Source organism: Ixodes scapularis, unplaced genomic scaffold, assembly GCF_016920785.2.
Source record: "Ixodes scapularis isolate PalLabHiFi unplaced genomic scaffold, ASM1692078v2 PGA_scaffold1__304_contigs__length_218370807, whole genome shotgun sequence".
NCBI lineage: Eukaryota > Metazoa > Arthropoda > Arachnida > Ixodida > Ixodidae > Ixodes > Ixodes scapularis.
The window spans coordinates 40,701,896-40,716,508 of record NW_024609846.1 but is presented as its reverse complement, the minus strand read 5'-3'; the positions used below and the strand labels follow the sequence as shown (position 1 = coordinate 40,716,508).

The 14,613-nt window shown below is 47.5% G+C and overlaps 1 protein-coding gene across 1 annotated transcript in view; it reads right to left on the bottom strand.

Moving 5' to 3' along the window:
- LOC8033645 (ubiquitin-associated protein 2) overlaps positions 1-14,613 on the bottom strand; it is a 56,143-nt gene that overhangs the window by 32,473 nt on the left and 9,057 nt on the right. Inside the window, exons 7-8 of the mRNA XM_040498496.2 lie at positions 11,753-11,971; positions 4,342-4,616 (exon numbers count right to left, since the gene is read on the bottom strand). Of these exons, the coding sequence (XP_040354430.1) occupies positions 4,342-4,616; positions 11,753-11,971 (494 nt within the window). The remainder of the gene's footprint in view (positions 1-4,341; positions 4,617-11,752; positions 11,972-14,613) is intronic.

The window sequence follows — 14,613 nt, the reverse complement described above, 5'->3', positions numbered from 1 at the left end:
AAAGGGATAGATAGATATAATTCATTTAGACTAGGAAATAGTAATGCCGTTTGCTAGATAGAAACACTTCCCAGCAACCACAAACAATTTGTAAGTATTGATGAATACAGCTCTGAAATGCGATGTGGAGTCGGGCGTGCCTCAAAGCTCGGTGCTTGGGCCCTTGTTTCTTCTGTATATTAAAGGGCACCTCCGGCCAAAACTCAAAATGAAATAAATTACTGGTATCGCTGTAGTGACACAAAATACGACCCCAGCCAAAATATTATGTCCGTGGGACGCCGCATTCTTAACTAACGCCGATAATAAAAATGCGACCCACCGCGAGCCGCTGCTGCTTAGCGGGCGGCCAGCGGGTTGCCGATCGCTAAAGCAACATTGGGCCGTGACGTCCGTATCATTCTCTTTTTTTCCTCCGGTCCGGGCGTTGCACGGAGTGCACTTCTTTGAGCCGCTACCACCACTACTTCGGCTTGTAATTGGCGTGTTTAGCCATTGCTTTTATCTGTAGCCCGTGTAGCTTCGGTATAGCCTTTTGTTTATCTGCTTTTGAGGACTCCAAGACATTTTAGCAAGCAACTCGGCGTGCCCAAGAGTGCCCAGCTGCTCCTCGCAAGATGCCGAGTGCAACTTGTAGCGCTGTGGGCTGCTCAAACAACCCGCTGCTCAAAACGAAGGTGCTTTTCACAAGTTTCCAACGGACAGGAATTTGGAGAAGGGGTGGGTGAACGCTGTTCGACTAGTGGACTTTGAACTTCGGCTTTTATGCGCCCGAGGTAAAAAGAACGAAAAAACAGACGTGTACAGCCCAGCACACGTGTGTTCGAGCGCCGCGGCCTGCGCCGGAGAGCCTCAAAGCTTCGTGTCTGGGACTGACCCGCAGTGCGAAAGCGAGAGGGCCCCCAGTAATGTATGTCACTGGCAGCGCGGCGTAGAGGAACGCCGCTTCATCCACGGAGCCCCGATGACAATTTAGGCCTAGCGAGAAGTACGGAAGACCGTGCACACGGCGACAGCCGCCGAGTACGGCACTGAACGACTTCACTAGTTTTCTCGTCGCTAGCTTTTGGGTATACAAGGGACGAGAACGGCATAGCACACGCTCGATGGCGGCCGCCGAGTACGGCACCGTATGAGTTCACGGGTTTTCCAGTTGCTAGCTTTTAGGTATAGGAAGTATTCACTGGCGGTCATAGCTGTGTGCGCGACTGCTGAGTGCGTGCTGATGGCGAGCTTCCACAGTTCTCTCGCCACGTGTATTCCGCACCATCAAGATTGCCGGTCTTAGCAGCCTATTAATGTGGGCTCGTTCTGAGCATGCACTCTAGACAGCACCCACAAATATGGCGCCCAGTGAATACTCCTTATACGCATTAACTCTTGCTACATATGCTGGACAACTACAAGGTATACAGAATTTAAAAAAAAAATCTGCTTACCTCCTATCTTCAGCATACCTCGGCAAACCTCACTCATGAGGGCCCTCACTCACCCTCATCTTCACAGGTGAGGTGAGGGTGAGTGAGTTTCTGAACCAGGAAAATTCATGAGTGTGAGGGTGAGTGAGGGCCGTGAGTATGTGAGGGCGGTGAGGGGTATGAGGGCCATGAGTGCGCGAGGGGCGTGAGGGCGGTGAGGGGCATGAGGGCCATGAGTGCGCGAGGGGTGTGAGGGCGGTGAGGGGTGTGAGGGGTATGAGAACCATGAGTGCACAAGGGCCGCGAGGGCGGTGAGGGGTATGAGGGCCATGAGTGCGCGAGGGGCGTGAGGGCGGTGAGGGGTATGAGGGCCATGAGTGCGTGAGGGGTGTGAGTGGCGTGAGGGGTGTGAGGGCCATGAGTGCAGTGAGTGGCATGAGAGGTGTGAGGGGCAGTGAGTGCATGAGGGGTGTGAGGGCCATGAGTGCGTAAGGGCGGTGAGTGCGTGAGGCCCCCTTCAGACGGAGCATCTTTCTCAGCAATTTTGCTGTTGATGGCGGGTTCTTCTCTAGCTTTCCCTAGATCAACACGAATTGCTGAGATCAGGTGCGGCTCGAAATAAGCAAGCAACTTGAAGCAATACAAAGACTTTTGAAGTGGCTGCATCTAATCAGGGACGCAAAATTTTCACGTGATACCTCGTGCCGGAGATGATGACACCGAAAGACTTGGTTCTAATTTGAAATCGATCGTTTTTGGAAGTAAACTCTTTCAGAAAGGTGCATTAGTATTCTTAACGAGATTTAGATGCATCAAAATAGTGCAAGAAAAATAAAATTTTATGATGACGATGGCAAAAACTGCAGCAATTGGTTGCTGCGTGTGATCGCGGGCGGCCCGTATTGCTGGTGTTGCGACGTCAAGTTTCTGGGCGAAATTGCCCCATCTGAAGCTGGCCTGAGTGGCGTGAGGGCCATGAGTGCGTGAGGGGCGTGAGGGTGGTGAGTGGCGTGAGGGCTAGAAGTGCGTGAGGGCGGTGAGTGGCGTGAGGGCTATGAGTGCGTGAAGGCGGTGAGGGTGGTGAGTGGCGTGAGGGCTATGAGTGCGTGAAGGCGGTGAGGGTGGTGAGGGCGGTGAGTGGCGTGAGGGCTACGAGTGCGTGAAGGCGGTGAGTGGCGTGAGGGCCATGAGTGCGTGTGGGCTGTGAGGGCCGTGAGGACGGTGAGTGCGTGAGGGCCGTGAAGTTCAGTGAGGGTGAGTGAAGGGCTGGAGGTGAAAGTGACTGTGAGGATGAGGGTGAGTGAGGGGCTGAAGGTGAGTGTAGCTGTGAGGGTGAGTATGGCTGTGAGGGTGAGGGTGAGTGTGGGCGACCCAAAATGCCGACCTATGATCTTCAGACGGCTAGCGCAACAGAGGTAGGTGCCGCTCGGCCTGCGTACTCGTTTAACGAGAACGATCATGACGTCACGTTCACATAACGGCTGATTCCCAGTGTTGCCGGGGCCTCGAGCGGCTAGTTTCGGTTTTGTTGGCCGCGCCCCAAACAATACTTTGAGGCGTTTATATCTTTAAAACTATGCACAATAACGAGAAAAAAATTACACCTTGCAATTCAGGGACGCTGACTGCACTAAAAACAGTCACAATCCCAAAATCGAAAGTATGGACCGGAATTGCCCTTTAATGACCTTATAGTTGATTCCTCTATCCCAGCCAGATTGTTTGCAGACGTTTGTATTATCCACACTGAAATGAAGTCTGTCGCCAATCAAGTGAGGCTAAACAAATATACGTCTGAAATAAACGACTGGTGCGCAAAATGGTAAATATCGCTAAATACATAAAACACCTTATGTATGACCACAACTCAGAAGCGTCAGGCTTTAGTGTTTAGCTACACACTTCCGAGGGTTACCTTAACTAACGTCACTGAATACAAGTATCTTGGCATCACAATAACTGCAGACCTAAGATGGACAAAGCACATTGATAATGTTATCGGTAAATATAATAAAAGGTCAGGATTTATCCGGTGCACCCTCAAACTTGCGTCAGAAGAGACTAAGCTGATTGGACACAAAATGTTAGTTCCCCCGATGCTGGAATATGCATGCGAAATCTGGGACCCGTACGTAAGGACTGGAAAGTGTAAAACTGGAAAGTATACAGCGACGCACAATGCGTTTTATTTACTCCCGCTACCGAAGACAGGATTTGGTTTCCCCCCTTTACGACAGAGCCAGTTTACCGTTGCTCCAACTCTGCAGAAAACAAAAAAGGTTGAAGCTTTTTTACAGTATTATCATTGATTTGGTCCTTGTTAACAAGCATCGGTATCTAGATAAAAACACGTCACGAGTAACCACAAGTAAGCATGGACGGCATGTAAAAAAAAGAAAGAAAGTTTAATAAGGAATGTTTTAGATACTTGCTTTTTTTGCAGACAGCGCGCATTACCAGAAATCACTGTTGGTGCATGCGGTCGGTTGGAAGTCATATCACTTATTTCTTGACGCTCAGTGGCGCCTCAGGCTGCTTGTTGTGTTACTATTATTTCACTACTGTTACTTTTATTGTGCAACTGTTTCTCTTGTGCTCATGTCGGTGCAGGGCAGCACAGACTGCAATGGTTGGGCGGTTATATACAATGAGTGAATCCTTGAATCACCCCCATCTTGGTCCCATAAGGGACTGATAGTATGTTCAAATAAAAAAATAAATAAATACTTTGTTGCAGGTCAAGAAAAGCTGGACAAGCTCCTGGCGCTGGAGAGCAAGTGGGTGGACTCGCATTTAACTTACAACAGAGTATAGCAATACTGTGTTGCAAGTTGTCTTAAACGCTGCTTTGTGTCCGGAAATCCCGAGGACAAGAAGATCCCCAAAGAGGGAGGGAATCGCTTGGGGAGAAGGGGCCACTCACCCCGACGGCCGCCTTGATGGTCTCTGTGGCCTGCTGGTTGAACTGGGCCACGCTCAGCGTGGGAGCCTGCTGCTGCTGTGACGGAGGGGCTGAGGAGGGGCCCTCCCCCCCACCACTGTTGGGCACCTCCTTGAGCAGCTGCATGATGGAGGCCGTGTCCGGAGGCGCCGGAGGAGCCCCGCTGCTGCTGCTGGCCGTGAACACCTTCGTCTCCAGCTGGCCACTCCAGTCCTCCTCGCTCCAGTCCTCGCTCGCGGCCAGGTCGTTCCAGTTGCCTGCAAAGGGGCAACGGAAGACGCACGTCTCAGCTCAATTTCGCTGAACGAACAGCAACCAACCTATGACTGATGCAGCGGAAGGGGCTGCACCCAGTGACAAAAAGAAAAACAAGATGTTAGAATGTAGGCAAACCCCTATTGTCACATCGTTCAAGTTTTTATGCTGCAAAAGACCCATTGTTTTGCAGAGGCTATTCACAGAGTCCCTGAGCCAACATTCCTGCTGCCGTGGTGTAGTGAAACATGGATCTGCATGCTACGCTATTAAAGGGATACTCCACAGGTTTTTTCATTGTCTCCGATTTGCTTGAAATTTTGCTAAACAAACATTGTGAAAATAGTATCCCAAATATTAGGTCAAAATATTGTTTTTTTTTTGCAAAGTTATTGAATTTACAGTTTTAGTCCTCACAGTGTTTTTCAAGCTCGAAGTCTCTACTGGCAACAATGAAAAAGTGACGTCAGTGGAAGGCAGGGGTTCACTCTTTGGGCTGTAGATTTTGTTTTAAACTGATTCGAAGCAGTTTCATGGTGTCAAATGAATGCTTGGGAAGCTCGCTGCAGTACCCGCGCTCCAGCAGGGAACAAATGATTGGCATATTCTATTTTTTGGCTGCTTGCTCGACTGGCAAGCCTGCCTGCCACTGACGTCACGGCACTGAAAAGTGTGCGTATATTTGAATGTTGGTTTTTGCATCATTTTCATTTGCCGATTTCAACATACCTATCATGAATTTCGCGATTCTAAATAGCATACCGGAGAGAGTAAAGGCCGGAGAGTCAGAAAATATAGTTAGTTGAGGTAGCTCAAAAAAATCGGTGGAGTACCCCTTTAAGGAAGATTTTATCCCTAAAAAATGAATGGGCACCCACAGGGACTTCTATAATACAATCAAATTAACTAAAGTTGTATTATTAACAGAGGTTGTATTAACCCTTTAACCACCCGGCCTGAGCTGTATTCGTCGTGAAAGGTTGTACCAATATTGCTGATGATGAGTCACACTCGTCCAGCCAAAATGATGGTTTGCTTTCACTGCCAAACACGAGACAGGTTCGTCCATCGGCTTTAGTTTCAATCTTCAACACTGGAGGGCAGGAGAGGTCGCGCAAATATAGCGTGTTTTGACCTTAGGCGCGTATCTAGCCTTGCAACAGTGATCAGAAACGGCAGCACGCTTGAGTGATGCCGGTGACAGCCCTCGGGAACGGGCTCTCTCTTGCGGCAGTTCGAACAGTAGCAACGATAAAGACATTGAATTTGTCTCTGAAAGTGAGTCGGACATGGATTTTTGAATACTAAATGGACTTAAGACGACAACCATAGTGATGAAGATGACGCGCAGGATAGTGTTCGTGAGTGGCAATGCACAAACACTGAAAACCCGCCACCCGTGCCTTCGAGGTTTCCGTCTTGTGCAGTGCCTGGGATTCTGCGGCAACCCACTGACGAAAAAGACATTCCCGGCTGGTTCGAGGTTACTTCTTTACTGGGACCTCGTCGACCCTCATTGTGACGGAGACAAACCGCTATGCGGTCCCACATTTCGCAGTGCAGGGTTTTTCATGGAAACCAGTGGACCGCGAAGAGATGGTGGTGTTCCTTGTGGTAATAATTTTGCAAAGAATCATGGTAAACCGCAGGTTGAGATGCATTTGTTAGCGCTGGTACGGAGAAACGTCTAGGCACTTGATCTTTTGTTGCGGTGCGTATGTTCAAATAAATGCTGCACATTTCAGCACATATTATTTTATTACTTTTATATGCGCTAAGGGAAAGCTTCCATAAAAATCAACTTTCTTTTAAAAGTTTTGTGTTAATACCAATCAGAAACCAATCAAGTAATGTATTTGCAAACTCGGAACGACATAAAAAAAATGACCGCATCTCCACGCGGTGAATGATGTTGATTGGGGCGAAGCTCTGGTGGTGCGTGTCTGCGTAGACGCCAAGCCGCAGCATGCCGAGCCTTTTGTTCGTTTTCATCCATGTCAGAAAGAGAATGTGTGGTATCGAATGTGGTTATATACGCATTTGAGCATTTGACCGCAGCGCCCTCGTCTATAAACGTTGAGCCAATGCATGCAAAGTTTAACGCGATTATATACGCATATGACCGCAGCGCCCTCTCCTGTATAGACGTTGAGCGGCTACATGCAATGTTTCATACATGACAGAAACCGCAGCTCTTGAGTTACTACCACATATCAGAGCCCCCTACTCGTCCCGCAGTCGTGGCCGAGTGGTTAAGGGGAGACGCGGGTCTTAAAATGTTCAAAAAACGCGAAATTTCGCGTTTTTCAAAATTCACCTATTTGGATTAATTGTAGTCTAAGGTACCTGCCTGCAAAGTTTCAATGTCGAATTCAATGTCTAAGCATGAAAAAAATGATATTTACGATGTCCCCGCAGAGCCCTGGCACAGCGAGTTCAATAAAAACAAGTGGAACTTCGCGCCCCGCGCGTTTTGCGATCGCTCGTCGGATCGCGGCCATCTTGGTCTTGTTGGAAAGCCGCTTATTTTCCCCACGTCCCCATGCCATTCGTTATCGCGACAACATCGGGGAACGTCTGCAATCCGCGGGTTTCGAAGACCCCAATTGCGATCGCTCATTGGCCGGCTAGCAAGGTGCCCGTACGTCAGAGCACGCGCGGCGCCTAGCGCCCCTGCTATTGGCCTAAACGCGCCCCTCCGCTCTATTTCTCCTTTCCTCCTTTCCGTTCCCGCGCTGGCGAGAGGTGCGTCGTCTGCTCCTGGGCCCGTCTCCGCCCGTCTCCTTAGGCCTGTCTGCTTTGTTTACTCCGTGGTCGAGCGCACGTTTTAGTTCCCGTTTGCGCGCTTGCGTTGAACATTGTTGGTTTGTTTTCCTACGAAGTTGCGCGTGTTTTGTTTTGTTTCGCTTCGAGTTCTCGAGATGCCGGACGACGCTCGGTTGAAATCGAGCACGCGGCAAGCGTTCGGAAGGAAGAGGAAGCGACCGTGGAACAAAAAGCCGAAGCTGTCTGCTGCAAGTGCGCCACCGCGATCGGCACCGCCGGATGCCTTGGATCTTCCGGAAACATCAGCCGGAGACATCGCGACTCCATGCAGCAGCGGCAGTTTGTCGAGCTTTGCGAGCGCGGTTCGTGCCGACACCGCATACTACTCCACGGCCGAGCAGGTGCAACGAGTCGCACGATCGGACGAATGCAAGCGTGCGCTATCGGAAAAGTCGGCGACCCAGCGCAAATTCCACCTTCTCGGCGTCACCACAGGAGGCCAGACGCGCGACGCTGGGACACAGTTCATTGTAGTGGACATGAAAGCTCTCCAAGCATGGACAAGGACAATCTGCGTTTGCGTAAGGCCAACGCTGCCCACCAGAGCAGCAGCAATGCAAAGCAGAGGTTCTCCAGGCAACACCAAACTGGAACAGCTGGGGACTACAGTCCTGGACGGCTGTGAGGGGCTCCACTTTCAAGTGCTACACGAACAAAGGCCCTTTTCAGGGCCAAACAAAATCTGCTTTCGGAGCGTGCAACCCTTGGTGCCTCCTCCCGTTGTCCCTTATAGAGTCTACTCATACTTTTATAACTTGATTTTACATTGCAGACATTATTTCTCAGTTTTATATTATTTTTTAAAGGTTCTTGTGAACGGATTGCAGAATTTTTCATCACAATTTGTTCAGATAGAACTATGCTTCATATTGCTGAACATTATTGCATGGGATCCCTTACTAAATTTTATGCAATGAGTGTCAAAACTTCAACCGCAATTTTCTCAGCTTCGCATTTTTCGTCTACATGCCTAGCCTTACGGTTGCTTTCATGAGATTATTCTTCAAGGATTTCTATAAACTTTATACCGTTGAATTCAGAAAGAAGTGAACTGCAGGGTGATGCTATTTTTGTATGACAGTATGGGCCCGAAATTTTATTATTAGTGATAATGTGACCTCGTTAGGCTTTGTAAATAGTGTACTTGACCTAATTAGATTAGTTTTATACAATGATCTATTTTTACAAAAATATAAATTGCATCATCTTGCATGACAGGTCTTTAGCTACAAATCCATATCACTTATGCAAAAAAATTTGTATTAGAAAGTTCCTTAATGAGTCGTAAGAAATGACCTAATTAGGTTTCATTATTTTCTCCGTAACTCAAAAAGTAATTCAGATATTGCAGAACTAATTGAATATTTGAAAAGAGGAAGCCGAAACACATACACACACTGATTTTCATTATAATCCATTAATAAACAAAAAAGTCGATTTTAGAACCAGTGTCTTGCCTTAAAGGGGTACTCCACCGATTTTTTGAGCTACCTCAACTAACTATATTTTTTGACTCCCCGGCCTTTACTCTCTCCGGTATGCTATTTAGAATCGCGAAATTCATAATAGTTATTGCGAAATCGGCAAATGAAAATGATGCAAAAACCAACATTCAAATATACGCGCGCTTTTCAGGGCCGTGACGTCAGTGGCAGGCAGGCTTGCCAGTCGAGCAAGCAGCCCAAAAATAGAATATGCCAATCATTGGTTCCGTGCTGGAGCGCCGGTACTGCAGCGAGCTTCCCAAGCATTCATTTGACACCATGAAACTGCTTCGAATCAGTTTAAAACAAAATCTACAGCCCAAAGAGTGAACCCCTGCCTTCCACTGACGTCACTTTTTCATTGTTGCCAGTAGAGACTTCGAGCTTGAAAAACACGGTGAGGACCAAAACTGTAAATTCAATAACTTCGCGAAAAAACAATATTTTGATCTAATATTTGGGATACTATTTTCGCGATGTTTGTTGGTTAGTTTAGCAAAATTTCAAGCAAATCGGAGACAATGACAAAATCGGTGGAGTAGCCCTTTAAAGGGTAACTGCAAAGAAAAAATTTTTTTTTAAATAGCTTAATTGGGACAAGCATGTCAAAAAACAATTTTTCCACGAGAAAAAACCTTTTTTACAGCAATATTTATTGCGTGAGACTCACTTTAGTTTGCGGCTATTTCGTCCGTTTTAAATCGCGCGCCACGAAGTTGTGATTATGTGACGTCAATCCCAAAAGGTTCTCATTGGCTAAGAGTTTGATTGACAGCTTAGATCCGGTTGTTAAACCTTTGTTATATGTTGCAATTTCCTTTTGAGCGGCATATTTCTATGTTTAAAGAATAACCCATGTGATGAGAGTTATTATTCTTTACAAAAGGTTTACAAGACGGGCACTTCCGTTTGGATTCATACAAACAAAAGCTTCGCCATTCTTTCATGGCCGCCGAAGTCTCTGCTCCCGCCTGTCTCGCCTACCTCGACTAATTGTTTCACCGAAGTGATCAGTGTTTCGTCGTTTCGTGCTGACCCAGGTGCTTGAGTGAGACTTCTTGAAGTAGTGTGTGTTTAGCAGCTGTCGCAGGTGTTAGTGATAGGAAGCGACGCGGGGTCATGGCTTTCATAGCGCGGTTCTTTCGTTTTCCTCTTAGCATGCTTAGCGTAGCGTGCTTTTTTTTTTTTTTTTTTTTGTTTACGCGTGCAAATGCTGACTTTTCGGGGATGTCAGATGTGTGATCCCGACAGTGAGCCTTCCAGCAGCCATGTCGCCCCGAAAGGAATGCTATTTGGCTGGAGGCAATCGGGCGTTCGCGTAGCGACCAACGTGTCTCGTTACGTTCTCGTCATATCGCTCTGGAGGCCGTCGAGATTCACCCCGTGTGCACCTAACGTCCGCGACTAGACAGAAAATAAAAAAGCACTATGTCCACTACGTAAAAATGGTCTCAGTTCATGCATCTGTAGGCAGGTACGAAATCGTGCCTAAATTTATTCACACCGCACAATGCAACACGTTGCTGTACAAACGCAGTCCAACACGAAGCATAAAAACGGCAGATTTAGGACAACAATTCGGAGTCCATTGTTCAATTAAAATGACGTAATTTTGTTGAAAACGCCCGCAGCTTTTTACTTACGGTATGCGTCGGGAAACTTCCACATTTTGAAACAGAACGAGGCAGATTTACTTTTAAAAACGCTCCCAGCGTCCTCCCGGACCAGTTTGACTGGATCAGCTGACGACGACGGGACTTAACTAATTGAACGTCAACCCCACAACAACCAATTTGCGCTCCGTGTTAGCACCGCATTACACACACCACGAACGTTTCAGCTCTGTCGCATCGCCGTGTTGCACCAAACAGAACGAGATCGCCGAAACCAACGCAGCGCTGTCGTGAACCTTGGCTTGTGGTTGCGCACCCGTGGATTCTGTGACTCCCTTCGCTTTCAAAGCGCGCACCACGATTACGAACGATACTTTCCGTCTTCCAGGAACATCACAGGGGCACTTCTCCGGTGACGTCTTCGCTACATGTGCTCGCAAACCGCGTCAAACCAAAACAATACCGTGGTACCGCGGCCTGGCGTAGTTGCCAGATCTTGCCGGAAGTCGAGACGCTGCGTCGTTCAACTCCGCAACGCAAGGAGAGTGAGGGGCGGGGCGTACTCTTCTTCCGCGGGGGTCGAAAGAGCGGGAATTTCAAATGTGGAGAGGTTCTGACTCTACTAAATTACGTCCTGTAACGTAAATATTGATAAAAAAAATAATTTTTTTCGCGGAACATTTGTTTTGTGACATGCTTGTCCAATTAGGCTGTTTAAAAAAAACTTTTTTTTCTTTGCAGTTACCCTTTAAGGCGATGGGCTAGAAATCCATTGGTTCGAATCCTGTCGACTGCGCAAACATTTTCTCATCATTTTTATTTGCTCTACACGAGCGCGTGAGCTTACGAGCACGAGCACCAGCAAGCTCGATGTGAGCACGGACGCCGGACGGACAAGGCTAGACCCTAAGAAGCTTCGCCCCTAAAAATATGTGCAAATAACATATTTTGTACATTTTTTTTTTTCAAAAATAACTTGCTGGTTAAAGGGTTAACATCTGTAGATCGTGTAGTGGATGAGAAATCATCCCCAAGCGAAACCTTATTTGGAATTACCAATAAAGGTTAAAAAAAGAAATAAAAAAAAATTCTCCTAACTTTGGTCTTTTGACAAAAGCCACTCCAGAAAGTGACTTCTAGTACATATCTGCACGCCAACCCAGCAAGTTTTAGGCACCACGAAAACGCGACGACGGGAAAGAGACGCCAACCCACCGACGGCCATGGAGTCGCTGTGCTGGCCGGCCCCCCTCGCCGACGACCGCTGGTCCCTGTGGCCTCCCGCGTTGTTGGTCCACGTGTCCATGGCCTGGGGGAAGCCCTCCTGGGGCCCGCTGGGGCCCCCGTAGCCACGGTTCTGGAACGTGCGGCTAGAGCGCCCGGGGCCCCCGCCCACATTCCCCCCGCCACGGCCCCCACGGCTGCCTCCGCGCCCTGCACGACAGCGGAGACCCCCAGATTTGAGTCCAGCACACTCCCGCACTAGTCGGACCTCCACTTTTTTTTTTTTTTTTACTTTAAGGGGGGATACTACCCAGGCGGGTCAACTTTTGAACACCTATGGATTAATAGCAATGAGATTTACAGCATATATACTGGCAGTTGCAAGGCAGAATGCAGTGCAGTTTCTTCTGTGTAGATGAACTGTAAACTAGTCGTTTTTATCAGGAACACACATTGACCTTGTTTAGGCAAACAGTCGTCAGGAAACTAATGTAATACTTAACATTTTTCTACTCTAGATCTGCAGCAGACTGCCTTGAGAGAGCAACTGTAAAAAACAAAATTTCCAAAAACTAATTCATTTTATGGAACCATCACTTTGAAAAATCAAATACATTTTTTTTTGCCGTTTATGTTGTCGACAAAATCTTAACATCTTTTTATAAAAGACACCCACTAAATCATAAAAGAATTCCACATTTCCATTGCCCCTGAAATTCCAGTTAGGAAAATAATGTGAGAGTCTTTCCTCTGCTCCCATAAACAAAAAATGGTTTTCCTAAAGTGAAATTTATGCTGAAAGAGTAAAACGGAGAAAAATGTGTTCACAGTGCTCCAACCTTTCCTTTTGCATCGGTGGACCGAAAATTTATAAAAAATTACCTTTGCAGAGTATACTAATGAAACTTTCTGGGAATACTCTCTAGATGTTGGTGGATATAGCATTTTTCAAAATCAACTTTTCTTGCAGAAATTTTTCTTTTTTCTGGTTAGTGTCCCCACGTGGGCGAGCTCCGGGGTTTCATTGCCCCTGCCAGATGTGCACGCTCATGCAGTGCAAGCATCATTCGGAGCAGCATGCTCAAGTTGGTAGCTTTAGCTTTGCTTCCGCATAAAGTGAAACAAAATAGAAATAGTTACTATGTTTGATTTAACTGCACCTCCTGCATCGGCTCTACTGGGTTCGCAATGTCATATTTGATTTACAAGTGCAGCCTACATAAGGGAGGGGCACGGCCCTGCACCCGTGTAGGCTGGTGCAGGAAAATCAAACGAGCCCGCAGCCTCCCAAGAACCACATTGCGGCTCTAAGTGCCTGGGATGTGTTACACCAAAATGGGAGATACAAGTTGCACATTTTAAACGCCATGACCAGACAATGCAAGTCGATCCCGGCTAAAGTACAAGCTTGCACCATCGATAAAAAAAAAATTGGTGCTGTTATGAACCTTTCTAGACATCAAAACAGATACCAGCATCTATTTGCAGAATAGGAGGTTAAAGGAGCTGTGCAACAATTTCAGGGCTTTGCTTAAATAATTGTGGAAGTTGATGCCCGACACTTCTGCAGTGAAATACAGAAAACAGACTTTGCCAGGATACCATAGTTTTTATTTAAAAAAATGAAAACGATCCAGGTTTTTGCCGCCTCTCAACTCGTACATCGTCTTCCGGGTCACGTGCGCAGTGACGTCACTAGAGTAGGCGCGGGGTTCCGGAAAAGTTCTCTCTTTAGAGCCATCAGCGAGCAGCGAGAACTCATCTGCTCGCGACCGCGTGACCACGTGCTGGCGGGCGCCCCGCGAAATATATGGTGAAAGGAGGAAAGTCTCATCCGGGTCCGGCCAAACCCGTCCGGCGCTGTCCCCCTCCCCCTCCAGCTTCTGGGGTTTTGTGGACCTAGGATAGATGGCGCCACTAAAACTCCGTATAATTCGCGACTCCAGCAAAACGGACGCCACCAAGCGGGGGTTTCGGGAACCAGCCGGTCCAGGTCGCTCCGCGCCCCTCCGCGTCTCTGGTGGCTTTCGCGGAGACGTGTTGTCGGCGCGGTGGCGAACAATGTAATTAGACGAAGGTCCGAATATTTCTTAAGTTTGCCTGAGTGATAATTAGTGTGGTGAAGCCTCAGTAGATTGTTTTCTTCTATTACGTGCTTGAAAGCCCGTTTACTCGACAAAACACGGTCGCGTGCTTTCGATTTCTTGGATGGGGAGGAATCGCGGAAAAACGTTTTGATTTCTTGTCTGTCTTGAATCACATTCAAAGTTACGACTACTTGGTAATTGATGAGTGGTTTCTTTATAAGGATGTAGGACAGTGGACTGAGCACGACAGACGAGGTGTTTCACTGGAGGGAAAACCAATGTTGCAGTAAAGTGAATGGGAAGGTTCGATAGCTGCTTTTCTTGAGTTTGGTTGTGTTCGGTTAGCTTCAAGTTTGAGCCACCCACGCCGGTCAGTGCGTTGGCTATTCATCTTGGCTGCTTTTCGCCGAAAAAGCCTCTGGACTACACTGAAGGAGTTGGGCTGATTTCGCAATTACTTGATTCAGGAAAACCTGCTCGCTGCAAATAATGAATGAGGGAAATTATCTGTTTTCAAAATGTGGGGGGTCTAGATGCTGTCACGGCATTTTGACCTATCGCGCCTCCATTTATATTACGAGGACGTCGAAGCCAGCAACAATATACGTCTACATTGGCCGGGTTGACCGGCGAAAAAAAAAATACCCATTTTCTCCGGTCAGGATTCGAAGCAAAGTTCAATGCAGAAAGGTTCTGCGTGAATCTTCGATGAAGTCGCTTCAGTTTGTCTCCTTGTTGCCGGCTATAGAACCATTTGGCTAAGTT